Source organism: Clinocottus analis, unplaced genomic scaffold (genome assembly GCF_023055335.1).
Source record: "Clinocottus analis isolate CAN_PGR_092001 unplaced genomic scaffold, fCliAna1.0.p SCAF_17, whole genome shotgun sequence".
Classification (NCBI taxonomy): Eukaryota; Metazoa; Chordata; class Actinopteri; order Perciformes; family Cottidae; genus Clinocottus; species Clinocottus analis.
Window position 1 is genome coordinate 5,227,575 of NW_027175898.1, and position 26,853 is coordinate 5,254,427.

A 26,853-nucleotide genomic window follows, 5' to 3' on the forward strand; every position below is an offset into this window, starting at 1 on the left:
TACCCATAAACACTTACATCAACTTATCCTTGACTGAGTTCAAGTCAGAGTGTGTGTTCTTTTGATAAAGCCACTTCAATTTTGCCCACACCTTGTTGCCAGAGGCTTGTAAAATGATTGCTAACCCACAAGCCGCATGCGCCTGCCAAATGGGAAATTGTTTCCAGCAATTATGGCCACTTCTCGAGTATTACCAAAAACAACAGAATTGCTTGTTTTAAAAAAATAAAAAAAAAATTGCATCCACACAACATTGCAATAAAAATGTGAAAGTCTGGGATGTAACCTTAATAGAACGACTGTGATGCATGCTCCTTCTCTATCACCCACCCAAGAGAAGTTGACACAGAGTGAGTGGATGGATGAAGACAGAGAGAGAGAGTGAAGCACTATAAAAGGTTATTTCCCAACCAGAGATTTAATGCTGCTCTCTAATGCCTGTAAACCAAGAGCCCTCCCCAGCCCAGTCTAGAAAAACACTGCGCCGGTTAACAGGGCCCGTAGTTGTTTTTGCTGTTTTCCTATCAAGGATTACCCACCCAGCCCCCGCCCCCCAACACACGCCCCACTTTGCTCAAGTGCCTGCCTCCCTAAGAGCATCTCTCCACTCTTCATTTCCATAAATCCGCTGAATGTCCCTTTTTTCCCCCCACTGTCTCTCGCGTGCTTCGCTGGCTGCCTGTTGTTGTTGTCCGGCTGAGAGCTTCATTCGCTTTGCCAGAAAGAGAGGAAGGTTTACGTGTGTGTGTGTGTGTGTGTGTGTGTGTGTGTGTGTGTTCATGTGTGTGTAGAGAGGGAACGAAGCAGAGAGAGAGAGAGAAATCCTTGAATGTGTTATTTGCTTTTAGCACTGTCTGCACAATGTTCCTCTCCCCATCCATTTTCCAGGCAATTTAAAGTGCGATATTACACACTGTAATTTTTTTCTCCTCCTCTCCAGAATCCCCTTACCCTAATGGAAGCAAAACATTACAATAATGTCCTCGCTCCTTAAACCCAGCACTCGCAGTCTAAGCACTTTCAGGCCCCAATCGCTCTTTCCCTCCGTTGCTCTGTCTTTCCCTCCCACTCTCACTTTCTCTCTCACTGCCTCTCTCACTTTCCTTCTCTCTCTCTCTCTCTCTCTCTCTCTCTCTCTCTCTCTCTCTCTCTCTCTCTCTCTCTCTCTCTCTCTCTCGCTCTCTGTCTTGGCCTCCGTCTCTCTACTGCACACAGACACTCACACACACAGACATAGAGCATTTATTGCTCTCTTTCTCCGTTATCTCCCCCCCGCACACTCAGAAACACAAATAAGTACACACATGTATGTGCACACAGGCATATAGTGAAAACGCACATAGCATTTTTAAACCTTTATCTTCCTCCTCACAGTTTTCACTCGCTCTCTGAGCAGAAACAAGGAATTATACAAGTGTCAGCTTGCACTTTCCAACTCTGTCGTTTCCCTAAACCCCAAACTCACTAAAGAGTCGGTCTGTGCACGCTCATTCAACAAAGCGGATAGCTATCAAAGTTTACAGTCGAGCAGACCCAATCCATTTCCACCTAATCATTAAAACTGAATCCCCTCCCTCACACAAACACATGCCCACACACCCTCATGTTTTTCCCTCAATGGCCGTCCAGTAACCTTTCCCCATTCGTTGTGGATTTGAAGACCTTTCTGTGGGTTTTTAAAAACCAAAGGGTCCGCTTGAAAGAGCGAAGCCCAGGCGAGGATCGCTCCAAATGTCAATTTGAATGGTGGAGGCGAGTTTGGGCCTGAGAGGCTTTGACACATCTATTGACAGAACGGCTTAGAATAACATAGTAGCCGTGGTCAGATCACCATCTTATTCTGTGGAGAGAATTCACACACAATTGGCCCTTTTTTTCTTTTCTTTTCTTTTCTACGCCCGCACACAGACATACGTGGCCTCAGCTTTTGCAGACATACGTGCATCTTTAAAGCCAGGGATACACTTGACCTGTGCTTTCACCACTGAAAAAGTTCACTCAATATTCTGTGTGTGTGTGTGTTTATTTGTGCTCAGGGTTCCTCTTCCATGTCAGCCTGTCCTTTTTGTGCATGTTTTGTCTCTGCACCATGCTGTGTTACTCACTGATGTGTATCTACGAGTAACAGGAGCCACGGCCAAGGTAAAAGATTAGAAAAGGTAGGGTCTCTTTACACGAGGAAATTGAATGGATGTCCCGGTTTGTTGAGTTAGAGAACAATTACACCCACCCTTGCTCAATCCCTCAGTCAACATTTGATTTCGCTGAGCGGGTACGTTCACTCCACTCTTTGGGTTTTGAGCATTTTATCAGCAAAGTGTTGACGTTCTTTTTGTTGGTCTGTTCATGTGTTTCAGGGTTCATGTCCAACATGCAGAGAAACCAGGGTAGCTCTCAGTTTGCCTCTCCTCAGTCCGGACCTCCTATGTCCCCACACCCCTCACCTGGGGGCCCATTGTATTCTGTGGTGGGACCCTACTCCCAGAGTGGCACTACAGGCCCTTACGGACCTCAAGGATCCCAGTATGGACACCAAGGTTGGAGCTTGTTTGCCTAAATTGATATTACAACAAACTTGTTATTATTGGTGCAATTTTCCCTCAGACGTTTTCTGGAAGATTGGCGTTCTGATTATCCATAAACTCAAACTCATATTAAAGGCTCTGGCCTTCAGCGTGACCTATTGAGCGTTTGAATGAGCGTAGTGACCAGTTAGTGAACTACTTTAGCCGACGAGCTAATCGCTAACATGGATCGCTACCAGTGTGAAACGTGCTATCGAGGGGGAAAAGAATCTCTCTGAGGTCACGAGTTTGCTCGCTGCTCGCTGTCACTTCGCAATCTTGCTGGTTGCTTACAAGATGATGAGTTTGCAGTTCATTCAAAATACATATTTGCTATTTTGACTCCTGTCTCATAACTGTCTGCATACTAGACCTCATTTGTGGAGCAGTTTATACTCCACAGAGGAGGGTTAAATAAACAGCTAACAAGCTACACACACCTCCATCTTGGACTCCCTCAAAGGTCAGCACTGCCAAGTTGCCTTGGTATTGTTTAATGGTGCAAATTTGCGCGTTCATCAAGGTATAGGTACAAAAATGTAAGTAGATTTACTTTTACTGTTAGGAAATTCACTAATTTCTGAGAATCCGTTGAAATTACTTGATTTTATTATCTTAATTTTTCTAATTTAAATGCATGTGTGACCATACTCGTGCAGTATTATTATTAATACTAACATGGGAGATTTTTTATTTGAAACAACACATTCATTTTTGGATCATTCAGATGAGAAAAGTACACATTTATCCCCATCTTTAAACTATTTATTAATCACACATATACACCAATGTTGTTAACAAAGTTAACACATGTTTGAAATTGTTTTTCTGTCATGATTTCTCTTTTCTCATCTTCAAAAAAGTGCCAGATTTAGCTCCATTTTGTGTTTACTAAAGTCTTAACTCAGAGCACCTGAGCCAATCTATTGATGTCAGATCAAGGAGTCTTATAATTTGTAGTATGATCAGGAAGTCTGTCTCCCCCCAAATATCATTGTATCCCATTAAGTAGAGGTACTGGCATTATATCGGGGCTCCAATAATAAATTGAGTCCTTGGAGCCTGGTTCATTGAAAGCCTATTCAAAACTAAAAAATATAGAATTGGATTTTGTACAAGCTATGACTCCTTTCAAACTTAACGATGAATAATTAATCATGAAAAACAAAAAACGGGCCCCGTGGTGACCGACTCTGTTGACTTTTACCTGACATCACTTTTGCGGAACAGCTTCTGCTTTTTGACTCGTCTTATTGGAGTGATGAATACCGCGTGCGTCTTTCATTCAGAAGGAGTTTGACCTCAAATGGGAAAGCCACATTTGTCTTTTTTGATGACTCTTGTCCCCCATTTCACAGCCACATTGGGCCTTGACATCAGTGTCATCGGTTTCAAAGAGGGTTTGCTAAAAAGGAATACAAAAAGACTAATTTTGAAAGACACATCCATCCTACATTTCTGTCCTTAAGTCTATCTGTCTCTGTCTACAACTCCCATACACACACACACACAGTTTTCACTCGTCTTGTGCGGCGGGTCTCTCTGCGGCATTAAAAACCCAGCTTTCTGAGGGTGTGACTCTCAGAATATTCATGAGACACTTGAACTCTGGACGGACCTCTTGGCCCTCCTGATGATAATCTCATGAGGTCGCTTGAGAATGACACGTCGTTAGGTTTATCCCATGATGATGATGATGATGATGTACAGTGGTGGAAGACGCATTCAGGCTTTTATTTAAAATTAAATATACTTAAAAGTGCCAACAGTAAAAGTACTTATAATTCAAAACGGCTTATTTTAGAGTAATGTAAATACATCTAAAAAAAGAAGAAGAATTTCATGCGTTTTAAAGTAATATAATAAACTCTTACTTTGCTAATTTGCTGCAGTTGTTCTAGATTGTTACCTCCGTTCCTGAATAATCCTTGTAATATTCAGTTCAGTGTACTACAGTACATACTGCCGGCCTGTTTGATGAAACATTTGGTAAATCAGTCACATCAACCATTAATCCAAGATTTCTTTCTTTTTTAAATAAACAGATTCCAAAAAATCTGGGGAGAAAACTTTGGATTCGCTCTCTGTAATCAAGCATTCTCCGCTCACTTGTTTCCACCAACGAACGACTCCTGGCAATCCAGCAATCGTTGACATCTGCTGTTGTACTTCGTTTTCCGCCTTTGGCGACACACCAGACGAAACATTATGGTATTTTTTTGGTAAATGTGTGTTTTAATGTGTCACCTTGATAAATGTGCCCATCCGTGCGTCTGTTTTCCCAAAGTTGCGTCCTCTCCCTCTCATTTGTTAATGTTGATTAATAGCCCTAATGCATTTGGTATTTGGTCTCCCTTCTCCACCCACTCTTATCTCTTAATGTGACTTTGGCTGGGCTGACAGCCCAGTAAGCAGACAGAAAAAAAGAGAAATAAAGTAAGCAGAGAGCGACAGCGAGGCGGACTAGCCCGAAGAGGCTCTGGAGGCAGATGAGCGTGAAATCTCACTCGGATGACAGGAGAGATGTTCCCATCAGAAACGGAAAGAACAGCTCAGGCTCGCTCTCTTCTCATCACACACACGGTATATACATACTGATGTATGTGTACTCTCATTCAAATTTAATACACTTGCAACTGACCTGCATCCGTCCTGTATTAGTACTCTCGGATTATTTCAGACAGCAGCGCAGCAAGTACCGCAAATGTGGCACTTCTTGAGTGGCTTCATTTGTATCTCCGCTTGCTACCTCCATCCAACCGTTCTCTCTGACCGCGTATCCTTGTTTTTTGATGCAGTCTTATTGCCTGTCTGAACACGACCATAACTTCATGTAAAAACGCTAACGGGAGGATTTTCTTCATATTTCCATCCTTTTGACTTCCTCATACAGAAATCTGTGCTACACAAAGAGACACTTATCAATCCAAAATATGAAAGAGTGACTCCCAACACCTTCGATACTGGAAAATATGAAAATGTGGACATCGTCGAGGGCCTGTTTAGGTTGAACAAGGCAGACAGCTGCTGGTTATTGTTCTTAACGACAGCTCCATCTGCTTCCCTTCCCTCCACTAAGCGCACTAACAAATTAGCCATTAGCCAACACAGAAACGCACTCCAAGTTTTTTTTTAACTCTGCGCTGCTGTTTTTCTTGGCTAACGCTACGTTTGGAGAACCCAACTCTTTCGTCGTTTGTGTGGTGTGTGACACAACATTTTCGGTAATCTTGTTTACCAAACACACACCAGCACTAACAGTTTGTCGCTCACCAAAGAGCATGTTTGGTGTTGTGTAAGTGAAGGCTGCAGCACTGCTCTTTTATCCGGGGCTAATGACTGCAGTACAGCTTGTGTAATCGACTACGTAAGCCCTTCCAGCATACGGTTACAGTGATGCATGAGTCTGCAGGAGGATATGGCCCTTCTACAAACAATACTAAAATATTTAGTACTATTTTCCAGAGATCTTTGATTACACAAGGCTGCTTCTACTGTAACCAAAGGTTTTCTCCCAGATTGATGCGCAGTCAAACCCCGCCGTAGCTTTCCCTTCCTTTGCTGTTTTCTTTTCGCGCGGTCTAATTGCGAGCTCTTAAAGTGACTGGCCAATATTTTCTCAAAATATATTTATGCCTCTTTATGTTCATGGCTGTCGTTAGAAAGCCCCCTTTATCCAAAGTTAAACTGATCTCGTACTGTGTGGAGACATCAGGCTTCTCAGGACTCAAATAACTCCAACAGCTGTTTTCAAGACGCACTTGGACATGGTTCAGAGCCGGCATGTTGACAACAGTGGACACACACACAGACGGGGGAGGAGGATATCAGGCCATTACAGGAGAGAGATTTGGAGTTTGTCTCAGCTCTGCTCTCTCTCTCCCACCAACCTCGAGGGGTTAAGCACTCGCTGGTAATGACCATGCCTCAGACAGCACTTTTAAGCCTTAGTGCCTTCCTGGAGCGGCAGTGTAATTCAGCCAAAAAAGCCAGCGCCTTGGGGAGGGAGCGGAGTTTTTCGGAGGAAATTGACAGTGTGTGGAGCTCGGCAGCCCCAAGGCGCACCCCGTCCCTGCTTAGGCTCAGACGCCCTGCCGGGGAAGGTGCTGAGGTGGCTGGAAGAGGACGTGGGAGCCTTAGGCAACAGAACTATCCATCCCAGCAAGTCATGCATGTGTACTGCAGTCTAACACAGAGTCTCAAAGGGAAGAAATCTGATGTTTGTTTTTCTCTGGTAATGGTCTGCAATGACATTATCAATAGCTGTGAACTGATCCGGCTCATTTCAAGATAGCTTTTAAAACAGATTAAACTACACAAGAAACAGTAAAAAAAAAAAAGAAAAGAAAAAAAAAAAAGATCCTGAATTATACTGAATGACACTTTAATTTGCATCAAAGGGGAAAATAGAGGAGACGGCACATCATAGCAACCATACTGAGTAAGATGGAACGAAATGAGGACCAGGCCGTCTTATTCTTGTCAACACGCTGCATTTCTTCCCCCAACCGAAAGTGGAAAAAATGCTGTTATTCATTTCCTTTATTTGTGTTCATCCACATGTGGACACGGACAGCCTGACCCGCTGCTGTCCTTGGCAGCTCAAGCGTGCAGCCATGTAATCTGCGTTTCACTCCTTATTGATGGAGTTCACAGATCCGGAGGCCCGTTGGTGCACCATCATACCTTACTCCGCCGCAGCCGGGAGAATGACTGCCTCGGCTGTTAGCATTGGACGGTCCAGTCTGCTGAGGAAGCAGTCGACGGTAATCTGCTTGGTCACAGTCCAGCTCTCCCGCAGGACTGCAGGGATTAAACTAGGCGCAGGATATAGCGTCCACCGAAGGCGTGACTGTGCCGGGAATTTCCATGTAATTGTGAACGAAGCACCATGAGCGCTCTTTCTCCTCCCCTCCATCATGCTATAAATACCACCAAGACTCCCCAAAGGCACCAAGTGCTCGAGAAGCAGGCAGGAAACCGAGACCGAGCCACAAGGACACGAGAAGGGACAAAAAATAAATTATGTCCTCCTTGTCCTCTTTTTCTCCGTGATTGGTACCCAGTATGAAAAGGAGGTGAAGTAGATGACAAAATGTCTTTCTCCTGGCCTGATTGAGCAACAGGAAGTGGGATCTCTGAGCACTTAGATTGTGTTGTTTTTTTAAAGTTAGAGTTTGCTTAAAGAAGCCACCAACTGCTCACAACTCAGAATAGCTTATATGAAGCCAGTGTTATGGCTAAGAAAAGACACACACGTTTGTTCAAAGATAGGAGGGACATTAAAACACTGATCTTATACTCTCGCCTCTCTCTCGCCCTGCAGAAACCTGCGATGATCTGTTTCTATACAAAACTCTCATGACTTCCATATTGGCTTTTACTGCAGAGATAATTTGTGAAATGCACCGAATACATATTTTCAGTTCTATGAATGTAAGACCATAAGAGCCCATCCTCAATTTAGTCATGGAGTAAGTTTACAATAATAATACAGATTTTGTCAAATTATGTTACATTATATTTGTTGTGACTGTCATGTAGGCGTGATAAATGCATTCTGTGCTATCTGTATTTTGTCATTTGCCTCCGCAATGATCCGACTTTCTCATCTGATGAAATCTGAACGGCACCTTAGAAAGCATAAATTACTCGTTTGAAAACACCTAGAATCTCAGGGTTGTGCTCTCGCTCATTTCAAAAAGTGGGTTAGTACACTATCTGTCCTTGAAGAAGCACTTTGGCGTAGCACCAATCCTTCAGGAAGTGAATCATTTTTGTCAGGACGGAGCAAGACTCTCACAGGAAAGCTTAGCGTTAACCCAGTCCCACAGCCACTCTGTCTTCTCTTTGTCAGCCGAGTCAAACATAGCCCACAACTAGAACACTTGGAACGGTAGTACATCACGACTGATAAGTTCTCCGTGTAGCACACAAACCTCTTCAGTTAGATTTGGTTTGGCATCTCTCACCCCTCTCAGTAAAGTTGAATTCAGCCTCATGGAAACTTCCAGTAACTCCCATCTTTGGGGCTTTTAGCTCGTCTGCCAAATTGGGGAAAAGAATGCAGATCGTCCAAATGGGACTTCTTGTTATAAACAACTCCCCGGGAGGTGTGCTGAAGCCTCACTCTGCCACGAGGGCCAAAAACCACAGTGTCCGCCCAGGCTATTGAGAATGCATGGCAGGCAGCCATGACATGGGGCTCAACAGCTGTCCAAAATGGGCTGAGAGAGGTCGCTAACTGCGGCCTTGTTCATCTGCAGCAAACCGAGAGGAAGGAAGCTGCAGGACACCGTTCCCAGGATTTTTTTCCACAGCGTTGTAGGCAGTCGCTTGTGAGTGGAAGGAACATGGAAATGTGTCTTTCAGTGGTTGCAAGGTCTCAGAAGTATTATATATGCGTTCACACAGATGGACAGACACACACACACACACGTACACACACATGTACTGTGCACCATACGTATCCTCCTGTGTTCGTTAGCAGACATCCTTTCTTCCTGAACGCTTCCCTATTATAGCCCCAAAACCCTTGACAGGTGTCAGCCGTACTCAGCTCACCGACTCACCAAAGCCTGCCCAGAAATAATCCTCCTCTTCTTTTCCCATCTCCCACAGTAGATTTCATCACAATTTCTGGACAAATTCAACCGAAGCTGCTGACTTTTATGGGAAAGACTTTTATTTTGATTCAATATAAATCCTATCTCGGGGCTTGGGGGGGGGTGCAGGCGCTTTTTCCCGCTAACTTCTGTTTCCCCCACCCTCTGCTGCTCCCTCTCGCTCTCTCCCTCTGTTGGACTTGCAGGCTTATGTCATGTGGAAAGTGTCTTCACTGAAGCAGCTCGAGGACACTGAGAAGCCATTTCCATTTTCGTAGAGGTTTTCTTTTTTTTTTCCCCCACTCTTGTGGAATATTGTCATTCAACTTTCCCTCGTCTGAGTGTGCAGAAAAGCCTTCAGGTTTTAAAGGGACTTGATCCCCTTTTCCAGACATATTCACAGAGGATTAAGCAGTGAGGCCCAACTAAAGCACCCTTAATCAAATCAAAATAAATAGCCCCCTCCACAATAGAGGATGCCACATTTTCCTTTCTATCTTGCGGGGGATTTGTCCCAGGGAGGGGATATCAGTCAAAAGGCCCAGCAGTGCCTGCAGAGGGAGTACAATGTGATGTGCTCTGTATTGGGGTGGACTGTACTTACATGTACAGTAAATGGTTTAGTGGGTCTAAATGTATGTACATGTTGTCGGTGACAGCATTGTGACTCTCTCTCTCTCTGTCTCTCTCGGTCTCTCTCGCTCTCTCTCTCTCTCTCTCAGCTCTTATTACAGCTGGTGTTGGAGGCGAGCTTTGCTCTTAGAGCCAAAATGGAGGGGTTTAAGTGTGCCTTAGGAAAGCTTCTGGCATCACGGTCGTGTGGCACTCCAGGGCAGCAAGAAAGCATTTACTGCAGATTAGAGCTCCTTTCGAGTGTTTCACAAAGTCAGCCTTAAGATTGACAATTGTTCCCATGGCCATCCAGCAACCTGCAGCTGTGAAAAATGTCGGCGCAGCCCACACCATATAGTTTTTACGGTCTCCTCGGGAGGTTAAAGGGGTTATGAATCAGAATTTCGTTTTGCTCTTATATTTCTCGTCTGTCACGAGATTATTTTCTTGAGGGATGGAATTGCTGTATGTGTCACTGTTGCATATATAATGGTAACAGCTGACAAGCGCTTGATAAACTCCATTTCCCTCAAATGAAGTGATTCATAGCACCATTCTGAGGCTACAGTATTTCACAACAGCCATTTTGTGCCATTCTCGTAAGCAATCTATCAAATTCAAGTGAGAAGTTGAAAGTCTGAAGCGACAACCGGTCATGTTTTACGTTTTGAGTGACATTGTGTAATCAATTTAGACTCATTCACGTGTTGTCTTCTTCCAGGTAACTATCCTCGGCCATCCAACTACGGCGGCGGGCCTGCCAGCACCAGCTACAGTGGCCCCGGCCCCGGCATGACCAACAGTCTGGGGATGAATGCAAGCAGCCCCATGCACGGCCAGGGGCCCGGCCAGCCCATACCTGTAGGTCGCAGCCACGGCCCGGGCAGCCAAAACAGGGTGTACCCGCCCATGGCTCCCAGCTCCCCCGGCATGCCCCAGCCAGCTGGGCCCGGGATGGGCCCTCCTTCTTTGGGTAATTCTAACCGCAAGGCCCAGGAGGCAGCAGCAGCTGCCATGCCGGGATCTGCCAACTCAACACACAACAGGTGAGAGCACAGCATGGACTCAGCCCTCAGTCAATCTATACATGGGTTTCTGTTTCGCTTTGTGTTGCATTTCATCTATGTTTGTGTGTGTGTGTATATATATATATATATATATATATATATATATATATATTGGTGCTACTCCTTAATTGTCCTAAGAGATCTTGACAAAGGAGATTATTGTGTAAATATTATATTACGGCGCCACTCAAACAGAAATGGCCCAAACTCCTTTGTGCTACTGAGTCTTTTATTATTTCACCTGGAAATAGTGCTTTGCTAGCAAGCTCTTCTATCTCACATTCGGGTCATCTGTGGGGAGGTGTGCTGAAAAGCACCACAGAGAGTTTCTGTGTCACAGAGTTTCCTTTTTTATTTTTTTTTCAACAGTCTTTTCAGATGTGAAAGGAGTCGTTCTCAGGGGCTCCACGCTTCTATGAGCCATTTGCGGAGCTATCCCTATTTTCACACATCTCATAAAGTGCCTGACATTTTGATAGCTGGCACTATACACCAAGTGCCATTTGTTGCAGAAGGAGAGATATTGGTCTGTGAGCAGAGTGTATGGGTTGAATACTGCACTGTCAAAACATAAAAGAAGAAAAAGCAAACCATAGGTTTAACTGTGAAAACACCAGAGAGAGAGATGATACCAAGCACCTTATCACAAATACAAAGCACTTTGATGCTATAATGGTAGGCTATATGAGTTAAGGGATATTATTTTTCCTTCAGGGTTGGAGCTGTGAATATATGAGTGTTGGTAGCATTGGAGACCGGGGCTGTTGTGGGAATGTGTGGGCAGTAAACTTTTGCTGAACCCTGCCAGGGGAACTTGTGGAAACATGGCCGTCTTCTGAGAGGAAAGGGTGGATTTATACACTTCCTCCAATCGATGCATGTTTTGCCTAACAATGCATCACGGGAGCAGTCTGGCCAGCCTTTTCCAGGCTGAGGTGGCATATTCATATTTGTCAATGTTCGTCGCCATTTGCGATGATGCGTGAGGCCGACTGGAGACTGTGAGCGAGTGATGACGTTTCAAGTGAAGGTTTCTCTTGTCGTCGGGGGTCCGTTGACTCCGATCCACAGGCGGCCTCCATATGCGAAGTCCCCGGCCCAGATGCAGCCGCCCCGACCTACCTCCACCCACTGGCCCACACCCCAACCCGCCTCCACCCGTCCACCACCTTCCCCTCCACTCAGACCTCACCATCCACCCATCCTGCCACCCTCACATTCACAGCACTATCGGTAGGTCCACCACCCTCATATTACCTGTGTGTGTGTAGGCCTCAAAGTAAGTACTGTCTACATGTGTTTGTGTGTCTAAACTGAAGGGACATTTTTCATGGTGATATTTCTCACACGTTCCCTCTCAGAGCAAAACAAGAGCAGTCATCATTGTTATCATTGTAATTGCCATCATCACCTTCAGCATCATCACTGCAGTCATCATTATCATCATCAGCCTGTCTTAGTCACTCTCACGGCAACAACAAGTGAGCCCAGACAATATGATGCATGGACACACACAGACACACTCATTGAGCTTCAGATGGTCGTGAGCACTGCGTTGGCATTGTGTGGTGTGGCTGACAGTATGTGTGATTAATTGCGTGCATCAGGGGGGGGGGGCAGTGCTCTTCACACACACACACACACACACACACACACACACACACACACACACACACACACACACACACACAGCAATGCAAATGCTGGCCCAGCCATTAAGGGATGGCTGGGCTGTCAATAAGAAGTGGCATGACATGATCCCCACTGCTGGGACCAATCAGACTGACTGTCAGTCTCTCCTCACGTTCACCCAGACACCAGAGAGGTGTGGTGCTGCTGGAGGAGAGGTCTCTCTCTCTCTCTCTCTCTCTCTCTCTCTCTCTCTCTCTCTCTCTCTCTCTCTCTCTTCTATGCTGTGTGTTGACATATCTGTGTGAAAAGAGTGTTTGTGTCTTCATGTATTTCTCCTCTCAGTGATCCATTTTTATTCACAGTCGACTATGAAAACATCCCTGGGTTTCTTGTCTTTGTTCGGTGTGCTATCTTCATCTTTGGGCACGATGCTGTCGTTAATGTTCTTTTTTTAATTTTTTTTTTTTTACTTCATTGCAAAAGGTCATGTTTGAAGCAAAAAGTCCAGCGCAATGACGGCTTTTAGTTTGAGTTTCCTTTGGAAATCTGTCTTTTCCTTCTCGGTTCTGTTGCTAGGCATGCTCATGCTCGCATCCAAATTTGTGCTCATCGTGTTTATTCAAAACAAATATTACCTGCACAGCACTTGAGGAAATACCATTCAGACACAGTAAATACTTGTATAAAGTAGCTGCCTGGTGTAAAAACAGTCTGCCAACTAGTTGAGACTATTTGTTTTCAAAGCAGAATCACAAATCTGAATCATTTGTCATTTTGCTGCTATCTTCTTTTTTCAAAATGTTATTTATTTATTCTTCTTCCTACAAATAGGAATTAGTTTCCTCGCAGGAAGTAGTTTTGACTGATTTAAAACCTCAAAAGAATCTAACTGGTTGTTAATATGGGCATTTTTTGGAGAATACTCCGGTTTCTGTGCTGCCCTCAGAGTTGTTCCTGTCTGCTATCGTTCATTCTACCTCTTTCATCCATCCCCGTCTGCATCTGTTCTCTCTCCTCCCACCTGTTTCACTCTTTTTACCAACTCTCCCGACTGTATCGCCCTCTCCGTCTCCATGCAGCTCTGTTATCCTACCCAGACTGTTTTATCTCCCTCAGTCTTTCTTCCTCCCAATTTGCTTTTTCTTCTCCGCTGTCTCCAGCACAGCCTTGTTATGTTTTTCTTCCTCAGATCCCACTTTAGAACATCTGAGGGAGATCAGGAGAAAATTGGCCTCCGAAAACCTGCAGTTAAAGGCTCCAGTTCCCCGTTTGCTCTCCAGATCGCAGTGCAACATTCTGAAACATTCAGACCTAGTTCCTCTCTGTCTGAGAAACAAGTTGTTAGTCGTAGCACATGTCTCATTTCACCCTTTGAAGCATCAACCCGGAGTGAACCGCCACAGCCGCCCGCTCCCGACCTTCCAAATCAGGGGCTAGTTAGCAGCGATGTCATTGGCTGGTCTCTTCTTTTCTTCATTTTCTTAAACACGTCCCTTTATTACGTCCCCACCAATAATCGCTCTACATCTTCACCTCTCATCCCCCATCTCCATCCAACCCTGACTCGCACACACCCTCACACGCTAGTAGACACACTCCGGCTTCATTACGCCGAGTGAAAAGAATGCCAAATGAGCAGAGGAGGGCCACTTCTGCTATCCCATGGCTGCAGGCGTGAGTCGTGATTAAATCTTTATAAAGTGTGGCGAGTGTTTTTTTTCCCTTGAGTTTTTCCTCCACCGGCCGACTGGATTATTGGTTAATCAGCTGCATCAGTGGTTTAGGAGGAACAGTGTCGGCCAAGAGAGTTATGGGCACCCTGTTGATCCACTAAAAGTTAACCTGAGGAGTGAAATGTGTCTTTTTTTGTTGTCAGAAAATCTTGCTTATCCGAATTTTGGTAATCTAGGTGTATTCTGCTGTTGCAGTTACTTGTTTCCTAATTTCAAAAATAGATGGTGGTCTTTCTTGGAATTACATTTGAGGAAAATTGGCATCCGTTTTATGAAAAGTTGACTCTTTGGGCGTGCTAGGCTGCCAGTAGTCAGTGTGATGAATTGCAGCGTAAAAAGTCTGACATGTCATCTTCAAATAACACGGACGGTGTCGAGCCTGTCAGTGTGGAGGAGGTACACGTTTGCTTGGAAGAAAGGTGCGGGACAACATTTTTTTACAAGCTGTGGATTGATGTTTGGGGATTTTTTTTTGTGGGGGGGGAGAAGAGAAGGGAACTAAAAGTATTAAAAGGTATAAGCTTTCCTTGGCAGCAGCTTCTGAGGACAGAATTGGCTTTCCAAATGACTTTCCAGCGCTGCCGGCGACACTCCACAAAAAGTTCCTGGAGCTGTAGGAACAGGCTCTGTCGAAAAAATAAGCACTTAGTAGGAGAAGAGCAAAGCTCGAGAAAAAAAAAAGAGGCGTAAATCAAAGGGAAATTGAAGGGAGAAAAATGTTGGAAGAGGGAAGAAGAGAGGAGAGGAGAGTGCTCCAAGGCAAATCCTCGCCAAATAATTCATTTTTGACCTCCTTAGTAAGTAAATTTGCTAAATAAATAAGAGCAGCGCTTGAATGTCAAGAACGAGTGATGCTGCCTGTGGTGCTTTGTCGCTCGCAGTCTTGGCAGTGTTGCACAGCGCTCTGCTTTCATTAGATGGACAAAATAAATGGCTTCTCCTCCATCCATCCTGAGCTGTTTGATGTTTGGAAAGCAGGGGAGGGAGAAAGGAAGAGTAGCTTTTCTCTGGATTTAATATGTTAAAAGCTGTCCTTTTATTTTTTTATTCTGTACCCCCCCCCCACGTGTTTGTGTGTGTGTGTGTGTGTGTGTGTGTGTGTGTGTGTGTGTGTGTGTGTGTGTGTGTGTGTGTGTGTGTGGTGAGTTGAGTCAGGAGTTTGGAGGAGCTATGAGCCCAAGCTGCCCTGAGAACAGATTGGGTCCATATATAATTCATGGCCTCCAGCCGATCCACTCCATCCTTCCATCCAGCAGCCTCTCTCTGGCTCGTTTTTTCTTTTTTTTCCTCTCACTTTCTTCTTCACACTCTTACACAAACCCACACACACACACAAAGCCAAGGGATCGATAGGGAGGGACGCTCAGCCATCACACACTCCTGCAGTCCCAGCGCTTCTGCTGTCTCGTCCAGTTAGCAGCGCTGGGAGGCATCAGCGCGGCCTGTCACCACGAATGAAGGACAAAGGCGCTGCCACTTCGAGAGAGACACCGTCAGCTGGTTGGCTGGCACCTCGTAACCATGGCATCCCCTTGGCAACAGCGCCCACCCCGCGCACGAACACAAGGACACGCTCAAACACACACTGTCACACACACACACACACACACACACACTCTGCCCACGGTGTGAAAGTGGCCTTCTCCGATGCCCTTCACACATGTGGACTGAATAGCAAAAAGAGAGCGATGGCTCTGTGTGTGTGTGCGTGTGTGTGTGTGTGTGTGTGTGTGTGTGTGTGTGTGTGTGTGTGTGTGTGTGTTTAGAATTAGGGGAAAACTAGAGGGAGAGTAAAGGACAGCCAGGGTAGAGTATTTAGATAGAATTAATAGAAAAACAATGTCCGTTGTCACTTTGAAGTGGTAAAAAAACAACTGTGTCTGTTTCTATTAATGCATGTCTACTGTGAGAGGTGAGAGCCTTTCTGCCCCAATGGTGTCTGGACAGGCCGAACAAGTCCCAAAGCAGAATTTTCTGAAACCTTCCCAGTATTGGGATGTCGAGACTCTCACGCAAACTTTTGGAAAGAGGAAGAAAAAAAAAGCTGAAAACTCTGAGAGAGTTTGCTGTTTCTATCTGTCTCCCTCCTCAGGCCACTCCTAAACAACAAACTGAGAGCGCACTGGCCTGATGGTGTTAGTATAGATGTTTCCATGTTTCGTACTGTGTGAGGTTGTGTGTGCGTGTGTGTGTGTGTGTCTGTGTCTGTGTGTGTGTGAGTGTGTGTGCGTGTGTCTTTGAGTGTGTGTTCCCTCGGCTCAGTCTCATGGAACAGCGATTACCTCCAGCTCTGGGGCCCTGAGCTGAAGATACGCCCCCCATCGGTCCACCAGGGACACATACACACACTACTCAGGCTTCCTCTTGCCTTAATTTCCCTCCCTGCTTCTCTCTTTCCCTTCAACTCCCTTCTTCTTTTCTTCCTCTCCCCCTACATCCACCCCTCTTTTCTCTCTCTCTCTCTCTCTCTCGCTTCCTTTCTTCACTCTCTTTCTCTCTCTCTGCGGCAACAGGATGGGTTTTTTTTTTTTCCCCGACACAAAGGTGCCTGAGAGCAAGATGAATGCGCTGTGCCTTTTTTTCTTTCCTCCCCCCTTACGATAGCGGCGCATGCATATATTAAGTGTGATTAAACGCTGTGCAATGCCTCCATCAAGTGCTTTCTAATGGGCTTTTTTATGACATGAATTAGTCATAATGGGAGAGTGCCACAGTTGAAAATCTCCAACCACTGTTGTTGTTGTTGTTTTGGGTATTTCACCATTCACATGAGAGCTTCTGCTTATATTGCTTAAGCTGGGTGAGGGGCGTTTTTACAGTTTGGATGGATGAGGTTCTCGGGCATTTCCAAACTTATTTTTCCTTTCTGACTCTATAGTGCTCTCTTTAGTGGGAGTGTGCGTGCAGCATGCATTTTGACTCGCGGGGAACGTTGCAACGATCAAAAGGTACATTTATTTCTGTGTCTTGACTCACACAAAGCTTTTTAGGTAACACGTAGGCAGCAACGAAGGAGTCTATATTTCCCCCTATTTCTATGGAAATGGGGCCAGATAAGCGTGGATTTGGTGCGAGCTTGTTTCTTTGCCATGGAGCTCCCCTGTGCACCTCGGCCCCCATAGAGGGATTACATATGTATCATCAGCCGTGCTCTATGACTAATTACATCTGTGAGATGAGATTATGGGGAGGTTTACCAAGCCAATCCCTCCTCTTAGGCTATGTGTATCGGTTCCAACATGAGGTATTACACTATGTGTCTCTGTGAGTGTGTGAAAGAGAGAAAGATGCCAGTTAGAAGGGAATTGACTGACATAAATCCGGATAAAATGTTTCTTTACTTCCACATAAAGCGGTGTTGCATTTTGGGCCAAATAGTCATTGCCCAACTTGGTCTCTCTGATGTCTTCCTTCCTTCCTGCTTTCCTTTCATCCTTTCTTCCTTTACATCCACCTTTGCTACCATTCACTTCCTCAGTTATCTGCCCTTCCCGCCTCTCCTTCTACTGTCTTCCTTTCTTTTTGTTTCATCCTGCATGTTCAGTCTGCCACCTTTCCTCTCTTCTGTGTTCTGTCGTTTAGGCCTCTGTCTCTCTCCAGCTCACATGTGTTTTTTCTTCTCTCGGTCTGCCTCCCCCTTTCCTCCCATCCTTCTTTTATATGGTTGTCCAGGAGATAATCTTGAGACAGCAGGAGATAGACCAAATTGTTCCAAACACGGTGTTCCCTTTCAGCCCCCATGTCACTGGCTTTGGCCTGCCTGGCATGCAATGATAGATGTTGCCTTCAATCACACGCACACACACACACACACACACACACACACACACACACACGGATGGCCAGCATTCAGCAGGTTGCAGATAAGCCCCTCTGATGTCACTTGCAACACCATGTGATGAGCCGCCTGAGAGAGGGGGAGAGGGAAGGGAGGCTCAGGGAGGGAGATTGAGCGGGATTGACTTCTGCTGTCACCATGGCAACAAATAACATGATCCTCTCCAAAAGCACACCTTAATTAGTTAAATTATGACATGTGGGAGTGAGGGAAGAGGGGGGGGAAGGGGAAGACGGGGGAAGGGAGGGTTTGTAGAGGAGAAGAGCAAAGAGAGGATGTGAGATTTTCTTTTTTGATGCTGCGTGCTCATCTTCAACCTTTTGGAAGAGCGGTTTGTTTGATCAGGGATATGTTGTGTACTGTGCTTTCATGACTTTCAGATATACATGCTGCTCAGTTTTTACTACAACAATAAATCAGTATGGCAGTGACAGACTGCCAAATATCATCTTTGTACAATTTTGTGACTTCTGTTCTTCGGCAGCTTTCACTGTGTGACCCACTTATCTCTCCACAGCCTGTCATTACATTGTGAATCTAAACTGGATTCATCTCTTGCACTCCTCCTAACATCTCTCTCCTCTTTTCTGTGGTAGGCAGGGCAGCTATCAAGGCCCTGGCATCAACCAGGCGAGCACCATAGCTACTACTGTCCCCAATAGCCAGCCAACGGGAAACAACAATTCAGCCATGGGCAACGCACAAGGTCCCGCCTACAACATGCCGCCTTCAGGTATACTTGCAGACTAATTGAAGAACCTGCTGAACAAGAAATCGCTAACCTTAAAGTTAATATCCAACTGTACACTGAGCCACTCAGGACGAACCTGGGTTCTTATGTTGAATGTACAGCAGACGCAACTCAGGACTGATTCAGAGACCGATAGAGAGAGGGAGGACTAAAAGGAGCAAAAGATAGCAAAAGGCTAAGAATTCAAGAGTTACTTTCTGAGCTCTTACTTCTTCTGTAGCGCTGGCCCTCCAGTGAGCAAAGATTAATGCGGTGCATCCGTTTTTCTTTCAGCGCTTCATCCGGCTGCATTGTTGCTAAATGCACCTCGGAGAGCACTGTAGCTACTGAAATGAAAGGCAACTTGTATTTAAACGCAACTATCAGAATGCGTGACATTTGGAAAACTTCAAACGAATTAGAGCGCCAAGGTTCCTCAAAACTCATCTGGTTTGCCCCTGGGCACGGTAAAAAGCCATTAGTTTTCCCACCGTGCCGCCGCACACAAGGGAAAAATAAAGAGGGGAGCCTGGTATTCAAGGACCCCTTCTTTCTGCTAATAAGAAATATGCAGCTGGCGCTCTGAAAATCAGTCTTTAAGGACCTCGGCCCTTCTTCAATTAGAAACCTTGTGAAGGTACACAAATGTCTTTGAAAACAGAAACAAGTCAGCATCTCTTTCCCTTTCTGTTGCTCTGTGCCACTTTGAATATGTGAGATCATCTAAGATTTCTCCCACACGAAGAATGTGCAGTCAGCAAGGTTGCAAGAGCGCACCGGCTCGCTTTAGTGGAGTCTTATCTCCCTCTCTGTCTCCAGCGTCCTTAAGGGGAAGACTTTTAACAGTTTCTTTTACACTTTTTAACTTTCTTTCGCAATCTTTTCTTGGAGACGGATGGCTGGACAGACTTTAAAGGCCCCTTGAGAACACAGGCTTTACATGTCTACATACAAACAATCAGCTTTAGGACTCACAAATAGGGCACCTTTCATTTCAGGGAGTAAGTTGAATCATATTGAATGGACTTTAATACAAAAACATGACATTTCATTGTGGTGAAAGCATACCTGCTGGTGACAAACCAGCAGGTATTATATTATATATTTATACTATTTATGGCCAAAGGGCAAAGCATACCTGCCTACAGATGTCTCTCGCTATATGTTTTAATGTTTCCTCATTCTTGGTGAAGGAGCCATGGGACTGTCAGGAGACGGGATGATGAGCCCGGATGGGAAATCGAAGACGGACGTAAAAGACGACAGTGGCCCGGCCAACGAGCCTCACAAACCAAAGGTGACTCCTTGACCTTTTTCCTCTTTGCAATTCCCTCTCTTCCTCTCATTTCTTTTGTTATGTTTTTTGATCTTACACCCCTAATGAAGCAAACCAAATCTGATCAGCATACGCTGCCTCAGCACAGTGGGCTATTTCTCTGTTGTTTTCTCGCCATATTTAATGATTTGTTTAACATTTACCATTCCTAATGTTTTCCTCGCTTTGTTTTCGCCCCCAGCAGTCTCTTCTTGCTGATGTTTTGGCAGCCCCAGCTGCAAAAACACAGAGAGACAGAGAGAACGAGAGAGCTGGGCATCTGCAGTATACAAACATTCAAACACAACACAGGAATACAGTGCATATACACACACACACACACACACACACACACATATACCTTCATTTATTTGATTTTACAAAAAGTCAGGAAGCCACGTACTGGCCTCTCCAGAAAGTCCACACACACATGCACATTACTTCTTCAGTTCCTCACACATACACACAAACACACACACAAGTCCCAATACACAATGCTGACTTCTCATTTTGCCCTACAATTGCAGCTCGGCTTGGCTCAGCACAGCAACAACAGAACTCTGCTCTTTGCTCTTTTCTACCCCCTCCCCTTGTTTTTGCTTAACAGCCCCTCTCTCTCTCTCTCTCTCTCTCTCTCTCTCTCTCTCTCTCTCTCTTACACACACACACACACACAGACATGCACAAACACACTCACACGGCTCCATCACATCCACTACACGTCTTTTCCCTCCAAATCCCTGTCTTTTCTTTTGCTGATTGCAGTAGTAGGGCCTTTTGAATTATTTAAGGCAGTCAGAGCAGCCAGAAAGACCCCGAGTGCTCCCAAAAGAGATGATCTGTCTGCCAAGAGAGGGAGGGAGTGAGAAAGAGAGAGAGAGATAGGGAGAGGGAGAAAGATAGGGTTTTGCTGACATGAGCATTCTGTACATAGACCAGAAGCACTTGTCAAGCTGTTGTTCCCTCTTTCGCAGTCTCTTTTACACACACACACACACACACACACACGTACGCACACGTACACAAAGCTCACACAATAATGTAAGCTAACGTGATTTACACAAAGTGAAGCGCACACACATCTATAGACAGACTAATCATACTGAGCTCCATGCATCTCTCGCATGTAATCACATGCATTTATGCATGCAGACACACAATAGCAGTAAGACATGCAAAATCTTTCACACACACACACACACACTTGCCAAACTTTGACTATAGGGCTATTTTAGCCAAAATGTAACTAAGTACATGTATGCAAGTACACCACTTATGTATAATATGGTGATTGTACTTTACATGAGGAATTCCATTTTATGCCACGTTAAACTTTACTACATTTCACAGGGAAAAATGTACCAACCACGTAATTTACATGATGCCTGAATAATTATACACACTATGCATGATTCTGAAATGGTACATCCCGTATAAGAAGTGCATTTGCTTTTAGTGCAAATGCTTTGATACTACTTGTATTACTACTGTTAGTATTCCTAAATAGTGATATTACTACTTTCACTTCAGTACAAAATCAGTGTACTTTTTCTATCTATATTTTAAAAAAAGTACAATATACAAATATATAGATACAGATATAAATGAGAAATACCCAAGTGGAATGGAAGTTCCTCAAAATTGTACTTAAGCACAGTACTCCGTGTACTTTATGTATTTTCCACCTCTGGGTCCAAACATATCATCACAAACACACATGTGTCTGTGTGCACGCACGCACGCACACACACACACACACACACACACACACACACACACACACACACACACACACACATCTGGACTCATTTTGGGTTATCTACCGTTGCAGACTTGAGCTGTGACCTCACTCTTGTTGTGTGGACCGTAGTAGAACACACCATTGTGCGATACTGGGTACACTTGTGGGTGATGGATGCCTTTTCACAGATAAGCTGAAAGTCATTTTTGTCTTTACCCTGCTCACCAGCTACAGGACGGCTACAGCAACAATAACAGCAGCAGCAGCAGCTCCCAGCAGTGTGTGTCCCAGCCAGCCACGCCGGGCAGTGCCCTGCCCGTGCCCTCCCCGCTCTCCCCCAGCCCAGCCAGCCTGTCCTCGTACCACGGAGACGACAGCGACAGCATCAGCAGCCCCCCTTGGCCCATCAAGACCCCCTCCAGTCCTGTAAGCACTGGAAGCTCAAACACTGTTGGATGGATGGAAGTACAGGAATTACATGAATAAATAGACACAGAAACCAAACCAAGCGACTTAATTTCCCTTTATGGACAATAATGTCAGCATAATCTGTTAGTTTGATTCATTCATGTATGACTGAAGGATTATTGTGTAATTACATGATCAAAAGCTGGTTCTTAGGCCCGCACTGAAGCCAGACGTGACTGTGAGAGATTAAACTTTGTCCTCCAATTTGAATTTGAGGGATGTGAATGAACTTTGAAGTAAACACAGGCTGCACACTGAACAAAGTGCTCTCCAGAAGTGTTTATTTTTGCTTGGTCGTTCAAACCAAGGGCCTCCTTCAGGATGTGTAAATATGGGATGAAACTTTAATGATCCAGAATTTATTTGCATATACTGAGCAGGATTTCCTCAGATTAACATGTTTAGAGTGATGTAGAAATATGTAATCCACAGGACAATGTTTTTCATTGTGCTTACATACGTATATGGTCTACCACATATAGTTTACATTTTATTTCCATGATACAAATGTGAATAAAAAGGTCACTTTCTTACATTTACTGTACTGCCTCTCTCACCAGAAAGCCAACCCAAACTCCTCCTCCCTCAGTGGGGAGCGAATCACGCGCCTATTTGAGCTGGGTGTGGAGCCGGAGAGGCGGGGCTGGGTGGAGCGATACCTGACCTTCATGGAGGAAAGGGGCACGCCTGTGACCCAGCTTCCCGCTGTGGGCAAGAAGCCGCTGGACCTCTGGAAGCTCTACATAGCTGTTCGGGAGATAGGAGGCCTCGCCATGGTAACGTTTAATGAACACGCGCAATGTTGCTGGAAACATGTGAGATGAAGTTCAACTTTACTGTCTGAGGTAGCAGACAGGTCCGTTCTGTTCTAAGCCCAACATAAACAGAAAAATGGTATCGTTACACTCTTCTAGAAAGGCTTTTTTTAAAGATTTTTGAACCTGCACAAGGTTTGCTCCCATTCAGCCACACGAGTGATGAGAGTGAGGTCGATCACTTCCTGGATGTTGGGGAATAAAGCCTTGACGCTGTGCAGGCCAGTCAAGTTCTTCCACACTTGAATCTGGTCAAATAATCTCTTTATGGATGTTGCTTTAGGCATCACACATTGTCATGTTCACCTTTCCCCAAACTGCAAAACTGTAAGTGTTCTTGTTTCTGACGTTTTGTGTTTTCCCCTAATTGGAACTTGAAAAAACGTGAAAACAGCCCCAGCTGTGGTCAGGGGTGTCCACTTGATTGTGGGTGTAAAATGTTGTACTTTTTTTGCAGTTTCTAGACTAGAAATGGCAATGTGAAAAGTATATGCAATACTCAAGATTGACCTCCAACTCTGCGGTTATAGTAAATACAAAAACATTAAGTGCTCAGCCGTAGAATAGTTTAGATTGATTAAATTCAGCAGGCTGTGGTCGACCATCCTCCAGCAAAATGACAAGTGCGTGGCTGTTGCTCCGGGGATCCATTACTAAAGAAAGAAAGGACACGAGCACAGTTGTGCACATTCATTGTGATCAGTGATCCTCATTTGATGAATGTCTTGTCTGCTCTCCCCTCAACCACTCAGGTAAACAAGAATAAGAAGTGGCGCGAGCTGTCCACCACCCTGAACGTGGGTACATCCAGCACCTCCGCCAGCTCGCTCAAGAAGCAATACATCCAGTATCTGTTTGCCTACGAGTGTAAGATGGAGAGGGGAGAAGAGCCGCCGGCAGACAGCAGCAGCAGTGGCAGCAGCAGCGTGGCTGGAGGGGACAGCAGGAAGCAGGTCAAGATCCAGCCGCCCTCACCTGGTAAGGCCTGATAACAGACACAGTTTTTTGTTTTCTTTTTTTCACGTCTCCACTCTCCCATCTGTCGGCAGCCAAACAACAGGTGCTGCTGATCAAACTACAGGTGTCAGGAATCTACAGAGGAGGAGTGATCTGTATTCATGACAATGTGGCGCACAACATCACCACAATAAAGGTTTCACAGCGTCAGAAACCACATAGTGAAGGTAGCAGCCGTGCTAATTTGTTGGTGGACTGGGAACTGGCAGACGTGGTTGTGTAAATGTGTCCCCGAGTTTAGGTTTTGGTGACAGACAAAGTTTCAAGAGTCAACTCATTCGGCCTAAACAAACAGTGCGATTCGATTTGGCAGCATATTAGCTTTTCGCTGTAGAATAAAAGGTAATTGTATTGTTGCATTATCAGAAGATTAAGCATTGTTAAGTAATTAATTTGAGCCCAAAACATAAATGATCCATGTCTATCCAACGCTGCAAAGACATGTCATAGAGGCACTGACAGTTAAAGGGTCAGTTTACCCAAATTACAATGAAGAAAAATGACAAAGTCTACATCATAAATACCGCTCCTTCCTAGAGAGAACATGTTTGGCTGTAATTAACCTCTTAACAACGTTCAGTTTCATGGCCAGCCAGTGTGAGCTAGATGATTTAAAATAGCATACGTGAACACACCTTGAAACCCAGGAGACGGTTGTGAACGTTAGCACTGTTTTGAGATGGTTCTCAGTTTAATGAAGTTGAGCTACGATACGATCAGCACTTCCACCTCAAACCCGGGTCTCGCATTTATTTGATTACAGGGCTTGAGAGGTTAAGTAATATTGTTTTGGCACAGCACCACAACACGAAGGATACTTTTTCTTGTGTAAACTGCCTGTTCACACCGTGTGTCTCTGTACACAATGATGACGCGAGAATCAGAAGAGAGGAGGGAAAAAAGTTGGAGCGATATAAAGCGTTAAGGTCACGTCTCTAATTTGCAGCGGAGATGAGAAAAGTGACCCTGGCTTTTAAATAGAACATCAGAGCACCTCACCTGCCTGAGACACGGCAGATTGCTTTTCCTGGTGGGTGAAAAAGAGCATCTGCCTTCATTTAAATACACACACACATACGTACAGTATACATAACACATCTGTATAAAAATATATATATTTATACATAAAAATCATATTCTCTCTTGCTCATAACACTTCATAATTCTCTATTCAGCCCCCTCTCGTCTATTCAACGGGACCTAACCACGCCAATTTCACAGAATCTCATTTTGCCCACATCGGCTGATGCAACCGCAGTGCACATAATCAGAGATAGCGTCTGTATTGTGAAATATGGAAAGGTCAATACTAGGGATGTTTGGACGGCCTGTTGGATATGCCGCATTAAAGTGTAAAGTGCTTATGCTGCAACACTTGATTGAAGTGAGATCTGCTGCATAATTTGTATATCACCTGCTCGTGTAAAAAAAGGATGGCCCTCGTGATATTTCAACCTCTACATGTCGTACTGCAATACTGACGGCAGACAAGAACATAAACAAGTATTCTCCTTGTGCTAAAGGGGATTTCATAGTTTGTGCTATCATTATTTCCATTGAACTCATCAAGTTCACTGCTGACAACACAGACACACTGGTTACAAGAAGGTAGACACGAGCAGGCAGGGTTGAAACTGAACTAAAAAGAGACAACAAAGGCAAACAGTAAGACCATCACCTGAACGCTCAGTTGTTAAACCTTCATCACACTGAACATGTGTACTGAGGCTGTGACATAATTATTACTATCGATTAATCAATGAAATGATTCTGTCTCTTAATTCTGTGACACCGCAGCAACAAAATGCATCCATGTCCTTGTTATGCCTCTTTTTTGACCTCGTAGCTGTGCTTTCCTGCTCCAACGTACAAACTGCCCTACTGTCACACTCCTCGCTTATATAGACTGATGGCCCAGTGATGTCACTGAGGAAGCTTGTCTGGTGGGGGTGGAGAGGGTGTGTGTGTGTGTGTGTGTGTGTGTGTGTGTGTATGTGTGTGGTTGTGATGGTGGGGGGATGTGGGGAGTGATTAATGAGGACTGGAATGTAGAACGTAAACAAACTCGACCTCGCCGTCACCTTTCATTCACAAAACTGGCTCGGCTGACTGACTCCCCCCCCCCCCCCCCCCCCAACACCCTCAACCACCACCACCTCTCTGGATTATGTCACCCACTGACACGCACACAGCTCGTGCGCACACATCAAACGTTAGCCACATGGCTTTTGCACACACACTTTATTTTTCCTCATGGCCTGCTCTGTCATTCTTCTCTCCCTCTAAATGTGGAGCAGAGGGCAGTTGAGTTCACGCTCTCCTCCACCTCCCCTCCATCTTCGTAACCCCACTGCTCGGTATTATGTATCTGTCTGCTCTTGAGGAATGGTAAACCTGTTAACCCTCGCTAACCCCACCGTTGTTTGCACTTGCCCGTATGTGTGTGTGTGTGTGTGTGTGTGTGTGTGTGTGTGTGTGTGTGTGTGCGCGCGCGTTGGTGCTCGTCTGAAGCAGGCATATCCCAGGAAGTGAAGAATCCCTAATGCTCATTGCCCCTTCCTCGCCCTCTCTCCTCTACCTCTGCTCATCATCATGGAATAACTCCTCTCTCTCTCTCTCTCTCTCTCTCTCTCTCTCTCTCTCTCTCTCTCTCTCTCTCTCTCTCTCTCCATCTCCTATGATGTAGCGGCAGGGGGTATTATTGAATAATTCAGAA

The 26,853-nt window shown here is 45.0% G+C and overlaps 1 protein-coding gene across 1 annotated transcript in view; it reads left to right on the forward strand.

Moving 5' to 3' along the window:
• Positions 1-26,853, forward strand: part of arid1b (AT-rich interactive domain 1B) — a 160,880-nt gene that overhangs the window by 125,221 nt on the left and 8,806 nt on the right. The window contains exons 7-13 of the mRNA XM_068580025.1: positions 2,358-2,537; positions 10,503-10,827; positions 18,648-18,784; positions 19,975-20,078; positions 22,066-22,263; positions 22,866-23,081; positions 23,873-24,098. Of these exons, the coding sequence (XP_068436126.1) occupies positions 2,358-2,537; positions 10,503-10,827; positions 18,648-18,784; positions 19,975-20,078; positions 22,066-22,263; positions 22,866-23,081; positions 23,873-24,098 (1,386 nt within the window). The remainder of the gene's footprint in view (positions 1-2,357; positions 2,538-10,502; positions 10,828-18,647; positions 18,785-19,974; positions 20,079-22,065; positions 22,264-22,865; positions 23,082-23,872; positions 24,099-26,853) is intronic.